Here is a 9,042-nt window from a genome sequence, read left to right on the forward strand (position 1 = left end):
GGGCAGACAGAGAAAAGGATTCGGGTGGGCGGCGCCGCGGAGCCGCGGGGAGAGAAAAAGTCATTCCGGAGGCGGCGGCGACCTCCTGCAGCTCTGGGCTCGGGCGTCTTGTCTGATGGCCGTCTAAAGTTTAAGGTGAACGAAATGCAACGATAAAAGAAATAAGAATAACTGGAAAAACAAAAAAAAAAGAAAGACTAAGCGCGTTGGAGAGAGGATGAGGGAGGGGGGAGGGGAAGTAGCCGAGCCAGCCACCTCAAGAGTTCTTAACACGATCTTAACATCACATTTATGTCCTGGCCTCGTTTTATTTCCGCGAGGGCTCCGTTATGGGCTGGGCGCGTCGCCGGGGACAGTGCGGGGGATACACCACGCCCCGCCTCACCACGCCCCGCTGCTCTCGACGAGAGTTTTTCTTCCTTCTTCCCTGACAAATTAGGGGCAGTTTCTCAGGCGCCGAGCAGCTAGCAGTGCACGACTGTACTTCACGGAGATAAGGAATAAGGTGAAAACAGCCTTCCTTTAGGGTGGGCCGTCATCTGTTGTTGAACATCTGCCCGTCGCCTCGCTTCGCGTCCGGGAGCAGACCGGCGGTGGTGGCGGCAGCGGTGACGCCCCTCCCCCTATTTACATTTTTGTCATTTTTAAAATATTTTTTTTTGCTCTCTTACCCGTCCGATTCTTAATATTTCCTCCAAGAAGGGGACGAGTTATTTTTCATACTTTTCATAATCGCACCCCCCAACACCCCGACAACTCCCCTCTCTTCGCACACACAAAAAGTCGCAAAAAGTGTACTGTTTTTGTTTTTTTTCACCCTCTCTTTTGCTCTGACGCAAACCTGTATAAGGGCACTTTAGTGTGATGGGCCTAGGGATTTTCAAGTCCAATTTTTTCCAGGATGAATAGGGAAAAAAAAAAATATTTCCAGAAAAGATTGAAACGAGTATAACTCTTAAGGAAACACCTCAAACATTACGAAAAAGACTGTGAAATTTTCCCCAAACACTTTTCTGTAAAATGAAAACCCGTAGATGGTCGTAGGCGGGCTGTTTTGCAACTATTTTCGTGCGTGAATCTTTGCGGTCGTGGCCTAGTCGCGGGCTCGGCGTTACGCGGTGCTGTAATGAACACCATATCATTTCCACGCCGCCGAGCGCCCGTGACGCGCTTCCTGCGCGGGAGGCCCAACGGGAGGCCTAATGCACACCAACTGCTTCACTGCGCCGCAAAATTTGCACCTGGGCATATAGTGATCTACTCCGTTGAAAAGTGTGGCTGTAACCGGCTTGATATGACACGACACGTTATTTTCTTTAGACAGTCCCCAAGACTGTCTCTACCGCAGAGGGAGGAAAGATGCACCCCCCCCCCCTTCCTCTGGCTTCCCCTCTAGTTTTTCTAGTGAAGTATGTGCAAATAAGTGTAGTTTGAAGTTGTTGCCAACGGCAATAACTGTATCCATAGTTAGACCCAGTGAGCAATGCAATATCAGACCGATATCGACACGACGTCAGACATCAGAAATTTGTCGGTTTTCCCATTAGATTGATAAAAATGTGGTCCTGAAATTGACACGTTTCTGATCACTGATATCGTTCCGACATCAGTCTGACATTTCATTGCTCACTGGGGAGTGAGTACGTTCGCCAGTAGAAAGACCGAGGGGGCCACCACTGGCGTTATCCTGTGTACAGACGATGGTGTAATCTGTATGTAATCCTTATGTATTGCCCAATTTTAATGGTTTTAGATCAAGAAATTCAACAAAATTTCAAGCGTAATTCCTCAAAATTCACGTGTAATCCCTGTAATCACGTAATCCTGTGTACGTCCTAAATCAGTGGTGGCCCCCTCGAGAAAGACGGCCGCCCCAGAACAGGACACTCATTTTGTAATGAAATAATTAACAAAGTACTCATTTTTAAAATCACCGCCTAACAACTGTCGTTTTGTGTACATTTGTGATGTTTAGTGTAAGCGTGTTAAAGGTATCATCAGCTCACAATCATGAGAAAAGATTTCTGTATAGTAGCCTAAAAAACATCAGTTGATGAAAAATTGACTGTGCTGTAGCACAGAGGGGCCCCTGTTATGAAGCATAACGCTACCTGGCCATATCCGTGATATTTCTCGGAGCAGGGCGGCAGCAGCCGAGGAGGTTGCACGGCGCGCGGTGCCGGCGGCCCGGCCCGTCGCGTCGCAGGCCCTCCCACAACCCTCCCTCGCTCCGCCCCGCCCCGACCCACCCCCGGAGCCCCGCCTCGGCCTCCCCCGAGGGGTTGCCGCCGCCGGTGGCAGGGCTATAGATGAGGCTATGGGGCGAGCAGCGCTTAGCGCTGGGCTGCGCGCCGCTGTGGTATAGCCAGGTTCACTGGGCTCCAAAAGTTGATTTAGACGACCCACGTCCCTTCATACCGGTACTCAGTACTCGCTCTCTGCTTACCCTGACCATGATTTTCAAAGTAACCACAGAAACACGTTGGCGGTACCCGGTTCGTCACATTACCGGGGTGAGGTCCAGGTTGGTTCTGGTCCACAACCAAGGATGGTAAATGATTCACGGGAAACACACATAGTGCCGCAGTGTCGCGGGGGCGGCGCCATGGCGGCGCGCGCGTGGCCTGTGGGCGGCCCCAGAGGCGGCCCGGTGTGCGGTGCCATGTGTAGTGGGTGTGTGGGCCGGGACAAGTACCATGCTCCTGCCTGCGTGTTCCCACGCCACTGTCATATTGCGAGGCACTCGCCTCTCTTTCTCTCACTGTCTCTCGCCCTCTCTCTCTCGCTCCCGCTCTCCGTCTCTTTGTCTCTTTGTCTCTCTCTTCCCCCCACACCTGGCCCGGGAGAGGGCCCCACCCCCTTGCGCCGCCTCCGCCGCCGCCTGCCTGCTCTTGGACAAACTTATCTTCTTTCCACTACGCCTGGCGCGTCTCAGCAGCGTCACGCGGTGGAAAAAGAGGCGCGCAGCCCCCGCGCAGCAGCGCAGCGACGAGTATTCTTTAGACCCCCCCCCCCCCCCCCCCCCTCCCAGCGTCTTTTGTTACCCCCAGCCCGGCCCGGGCCAGCCCGCTCCGTTCGCAGCCCTTCCACCCCCCCCACCTCCTCTCTCGCCCTCCTGAAAGACGCTATCCTGCTGTGACCCCGAGCGTTGGGGTACGTCGTCGTCGCCGTCGCGGCCCCGTCTGTTGTTGTGGGTTGGTGTTGCTGCTGTCTCCTCCGCCGCCCTGGTCGGTACCCGCGCCGCCCCGCTGCCGCTCGTAAGACGTATGGTCTGGAGTATGGCTCCTGAAGCAGCAGCCGCAACACCACCACCACCACCACCACTACAGCAGCGGCGGTGCTGAAGCGGCGGCAGTGCCAGACGCCACTTCACTTTGTCTCTCTCTCGTGCGATATGAGCACCGCGCTCGGTCGGTCGCGGCTGTCAGTCTGTCCCTCGTGTATTGTCCCACCCTCCGCCACGGCGCCACTCTGGAATCAATCCAGGGATTCCTTTGCAGGCGAGGCCGCGCCCGTCCCCGGGCCCTTCGGACCCTCCCGTACTCCCACCCACCCCTCCTCTTCCCCCCGCCCTGGCTAGGCCCGCCTCCGGCCATCCAACTCCGAATCGATCTCCGCTAATCCGTTTAATTTTGATTGACCCGCGCCGTGCAAGTTCCCTCTCCTCTCGCTCTCGTCTGTGACTGCCCCCCCCCCCCCTCTTACTCCTCCCGGAGCTTGCTTCTGCTGCTACGCCGCGCCCCGGGGCAGAGAGAAAGAGACTCAGAGGTGAAGGGAAAGGGAGAGAAAGAGAGAGAGACTGGCAGAGACGGAGAGAGGAGGATAGGATGGGGTGATGCTAGAAGCACGCGCTTCGTTCGACTTCGCCTCGAGCAGCCGCGGGATGTATTTAGAAGTACCTTCTCTCTCTCTTTCCGTCCTTCCCTCTATCTTTCTCGTTTCTCCCACCCTCCCTCTCTTTTTACCGAATCATGCTGATTACCTCGTCGTCAAAAGAGTGGCCCGGGCCGGGCTCGGTTGGGCTCCGCGGCCTTCGGGTGCCTTCGGGCCTTCAGACGGCCTCACCCACCCCTGGTCCTCCCAGTCCCCACTTTTCGCCACGTAAAGGTTGCCGCTCGGTTGCCGCGCTGTGAGAAGGAAAGGTGTATTGGAGGGAAAAAGATAAGGCGAATGAGGAAAAGTGTGAGGAACGAAGCAAGCGTATCTATTATTTCTCCGGTGTAATCCTAATCAAATTTCCAATAATGCCATTGTTAAAATTGGGAACAGGGCCCACTGCTTCCCTCATTTTCGCTGAAAGGTCATCAGGGCGTGTCTTGTGAAGGTCTCACTCTGCACTTCCGGGTAGGGACGCTCCGCGCCTGGGGTTGATTATCGAACACCGAAGTATTACAACTGCATTTTCTTATTACTTTATTTTCTCTCTCGCTTTTGTAGTACACTGTGAAACACCTTAATACGATCAAAGGGTCATCACGTCAGGTGTCCAGCGTCCGTCCCCTAGGGACTCCTTTTTCATCTCGACAAACAGGCTCAATGAAATATGTAAAATGAGCCAAGTGTCTTGCTGACTTTCCAAGTTTAATGTGGATTTATTTCTCAAACATTTTACAAAATAAAATTGTTAAAATTATTTGACGAATTTAACCCTATACGTCAGGGAATGGTCAGTATCATCGAGATAGTCAGTATCAGCGCTCGTCACTCTTTTCATCAGATTCTTGATCCAGTTCCGGATCAGCTTTCTCTTCTGATGGCATTTCGGCAGGCTTCTCTGGTGGATCCAGTTCCGGGTCAGCTTTCTCTTCTGATGGTTTTGCGGCAGACTTCTCTGGTGCCATTCCAGGAGGCTCATCTGGAAGACGCGGAGAAGTCCCACCACCGCTCCTTCCCTTAGCCAGCTCCTGAACCTTTTTCACGGTCTCCTCGACGGCCTGCTGCACCTTCCTTAACATCTCCCTACCTCGTTGCATCATCTTTTCCGTGACGTTCTTCACCTCCGCCATGACGTCCCTCTTTAAGCGGACGGCGCCGGCCGCATCTCGACGACGACGCCCGAGCTCCTCCCCGATGTCTTGGCCGCCCACCTCGGTTTGGTTCGGCTTTTTGTCGATTTGGTCGGCCTTGTCGGCCTCCTCGTCGTCGTCCTTCTCCAAAAAGCTGCGCGCGGTGGTGGCGTCGCGCTCGGCGCCTAAGGAGACGGTGGTCGTCTCGGTTCTCCCCGTCGCCGCGCGCTTCTCCCGTCTGGGAGCGAGCATGTCGGCGGCTTCGCCCGCCGTGTCGGCCGGCATCGCCGGGGTCTTGTCGGGGTCCTCCAGGGGCTCCGGGTCGGGTGGCGCACTCACCATCTTGGCGACGCGCCTGCCGGGGATGTTGTCCATGTCCTCCAGGATTCGCGCGAGCATGGCCGCCTTGCCCTTCCTCGGCCTGGGCGGCGTGGCGGGGCCAGTTTCCTCTGGGGCCGCGCGACGCCGACGGCCACTGCTGGCCACCTTGGCGGCGCCTTGTACCGCCTTTCCCACGGCACCCATGATCATCTCCTTGGCCTTCACGTACAGAGCGTTGTCACCAAAAACGGAGTCCATTCTGTCGTTGACCTTCTCGGCGACGTCGTTCGCTCTCGACATGATGACGTCCCCCTTGTTTTTGAGGTTCTTCTTCACGTTCTGGATGGCGTCGCGCCTGTTGCGGGTAAGCGTGGCGGTGGCGGCCTCACCGAGCACGCCGGCACCGGTGTCCTCAGACGACTCCCTCCTTCCCCTGCTGCGGCCTCGGCGCATCCGTGGCGCCGCCCGCAGCCGCTCTGAGGTGCCCGAGTCCGCGTCGCTCGATTCGGTAGAGGTGTTGTTGTTGTTGATGATGATGACCCTGGTCCTGCCGTAGCCGTAGCCGTAGCAGCCGGCCTTGTCGTGGTAGTGGTAGTGTCCGTGGGGCCGGCCGCTCGCAGCCGCGTCCGCGGGCACGAGCACCTCGGGGGGCGCGGCCGCGGCCTCCCCGTCGGCCGTGTCCAGCGCGTTGTCGCCCCCTGCGTCTGCTGCACTCTCCTCGCCCAGGTCGCTCGCCGCCTGCTGGGCCGGCTCGTCTGGAACAGAAACATGTGTGAGAGGACCCGGCCGAGGTCACGCCTGGCCCCGACCACTGGCACTCTTCCTAACCTTATTTCTCTCTGGCTGCCCCGCGTCTGGTCCCGTCTTGCCGGCCACGAGGAGCCCCTACGTCCCCCATCAAGACCCTCCTCTTGGGCCTCGTGTTGCCCCGGTGCACGCGCACCTCACGGCCCTCCTCTACCTCCCGCACGAGGACGATGCCCGACCTCTCGTCCTGCATGACCTGCCACCGGACCGTCTCCGGCGCCTATATGCCACGGCCGTTGTGTCTCCCAGCACAGCGCCACCACCATGGAGCCATACAGCTCAGACAAGGTGACTGACTCGCGCCGCGCACTTCCGTAGTTATACTGTACCGTACGCACACGTGCGGGTGTGTTGCCTACTCGCACGGGGACGCAAGGGGCCGGGGGCAATGGGGATCGGCAAACCAACATGCACCCGTTCATGTGGCACACTATAACTACGAAAGTGCGAGGCGTGAGTCAGCAACCTAGCAACCTGGTGCGGCTCCATACCCCCACCCTCTAGACCAGGACCTCCGCGGAACGAACCGGGTGCCCCGAGCATACCATGCCGAGTACCAATGGGCCTCCTGGCCCCTCGAGCCACGAAACTTGTTGAAGCTCATCAAGCTGTGTCTTGTGAAGGTCTCACTGTGCACTTCCAGGTATGAACGCTAGGTGCCTAGGGTTATTTATCGAACGCCGAAATATTATTATCACTGTATTTCACAAAACTTTATTTTCTCTCCCGCTATGGTAAAACGCCGTAAGACACCTTGGTACGAACAGAGGATCATGTCGGAAGGTGGTCTGTGCCCGCCTCCCCCATTCCTTATTTACATCGACAAACAGGCACAATGCAATATTTAAAACAAGCCACTTATCTTGTACAAAGTTGCGGGGTCTGTTGTTATTCCAAGTTTAATGTAGATTTGTTTCTTACACGTTTTACAAAAGGATTATTAAAATTGTTCGACGAAATTATCACTAGTCGAGCGGGTCAGTCAGTATCTTCAGAATAGTCAGTGTAAGTCAGTCATTAGTTCATCTATTTCCGGATCATCTGTAATTTCAGGCTTCTCCAGTCCCTTTCCAGGAGGCTTTTCTTGTCGCTGAGATTCCCCACGGCTGCTCCTCCCCGAAGTAACCTCCCGAACCTTTTTCACGGCCTCCTCGATGACCTGCTTGGCCTTCATGAACATATCCCTCCCTCGTTGCATTAACTTCTCCGCAGTGTCCTTCACCTCCCCGATGAGGTCCCTCTTGAGGCGGACCGCGGCGCCGGTCGCATCCCGACGACGACGCCCGAGCTCCTTGCCGATGTCTTGGCTGCCCACCTCGGCGTGGCTCGGTTTCTTGTCGCCTTCATCGACCTCGTCGTAGTCGTCGTCCTCCTGGAACCAGTTTAGGTCGGTGGTGGCGCCGGCCTCGGCCTCCAAGGTGACGGTGGTCGTCTCGGTTCTCCCGGCCACCGCGCGCTTCTTCCGTCTGGTGTCCTCGTCCTCGCCCTCGCCCGCCGGCTTGGGCGCATTGCCCCTCCTTGGCCCTCTAGGTCGCCTGGCGGGGCCACTTTCTTCCGCGGCCTTGCCCTCGTCCTCGCCTCCCATGTCCTCCGGCTTGGGCACCTTGCCCCTCCTCGGCCCCCTAGGTCGCCTAGAGGGGCCAGTTTCGTCGCCGGCCTCGCCCTCCATGTCGTCCGGTTTGGGCCTCCTACCCCTCATCGGCCCCCTGGGTCGCCTGGAGGGGCCACTTTCGTCGCCGTCCTCGCCCTCGCCCTCCATGTTGTCGGGCCTGGGTCCCTTGCCCCTCCTTGGCCCCCTGGGTCGCCTTGGGGGGCCAGTTTCATCGTCGGCCTCGCGCTTCTCCCGTTTGTGAGGGTGCATATCGGTGTCCTTGCCCTCGCCTTCCATGTCGTCCGGCTTGGGCCCTTTACCCCCCATCGGCCGCCTGGGTCGCTTGGGGGGCCCATTTTCGTCCGCGGCGGCACGACGCCGCCGCCCGCCGGCCACCTTTACGGCGCCTTGCACCGCCTGCCCTACGGCATTCATGATCATCTCCTTGGCCTTCACGTACAGTGCGTTTCCACCAAACGCGGAGTCCATCCTATCGCTGACCGCCTCGACGACGTCGTTCGCCCGAGACATGACGATGTCGCCCTTGTTCTTGAGGTTCTTCTGCACGTTCTGGATGGCGTCACGCCTGGTGCGGGTGTGTGCAGCGGCGGCGACCTCTCTGAGGACCTCGTCCTCCAATGGGGGTAGTCCTCGCTCGGAGGGCTCTGCGAAGCCCACCAGTCTGGAGGGCGAGGGGGCGCCCAGCTCCCGGAAGGCCTGCACGATCATCTTGGCGACCTGGATGCCACCCTCCACGGCCGCCCTCCCCACCGCCACACCTTGCCGGGCTACGGCAAGGCCCCCGCTGCTGGCGCCTCCTTTGCCCGAGCCCATGATGGAGTCCACGCACCTCTTGACCAGGTCCTTGATGGAGTAGTCCAGGATGCTACGGGGTTGTTCCTCCACGTCGTCGTCTGGACTCTGATCTTCTCCCGCTTCTCTTTTGACACGTTCCCTGCCGTCGTCCTCCAGTCGGGACTCGAGCTTCCGGTGATCCAGGTCGTTGAACTCGAGGTCGTTGACGGTCTTGTACCGCCGCGAGTGCGGCAGCACCACCTCCGTCGGGATTCCGAGGCGACGGCTGAGCGAGGTCCACCTCACCAGGGTGACCCTGGCCGGGGCCCCGAGCGGGTAGAGCCACATGCTGAAGGTTTGTGCACTGTGCACCGGAGCCACGCCGGCGGGGTCCTCGTACGCCGCCCTCCTGCCCCTGCTGCGGCCCTTGCGCATCCGAGGCACCGCCCGCAGCCGCTCCAGGTCCAAGCCGCCCCCGAACTCGACGCCTCCGCCGCCCCCGCCGAGCTCGACGCCCCCGCC

The 9,042-nt window shown here is 58.3% G+C and overlaps 2 protein-coding genes across 3 annotated transcripts in view; both read left to right on the forward strand.

The window, feature by feature from the left end:
• Positions 1-1,906, forward strand: part of LOC127749237 (E3 ubiquitin-protein ligase TRIM33-like) — a 53,374-nt gene extending 51,468 nt beyond the window's left edge. The window contains exons 2-3 of the mRNA XM_052266591.1: positions 1,754-1,801; positions 1,845-1,906. Coding sequence (XP_052122551.1) covers positions 1,754-1,801; positions 1,845-1,906 — 110 coding nt within the window. The remainder of the gene's footprint in view (positions 1-1,753; positions 1,802-1,844) is intronic.
• The window catches only part of LOC113203271 (DNA cross-link repair 1A protein-like), a 62,599-nt gene that overhangs the window by 34,699 nt on the left and 18,858 nt on the right, over positions 1-9,042 (forward strand). The gene's annotated exons all lie outside the window — the stretch shown is intronic.

This window comes from Frankliniella occidentalis, unplaced genomic scaffold (genome assembly GCF_000697945.3).
Source record: "Frankliniella occidentalis isolate FOCC.00 unplaced genomic scaffold, Focc_3.1 Scaffold41, whole genome shotgun sequence".
In the NCBI taxonomy this organism is placed as follows: Eukaryota; Metazoa; Arthropoda; class Insecta; order Thysanoptera; family Thripidae; genus Frankliniella; species Frankliniella occidentalis.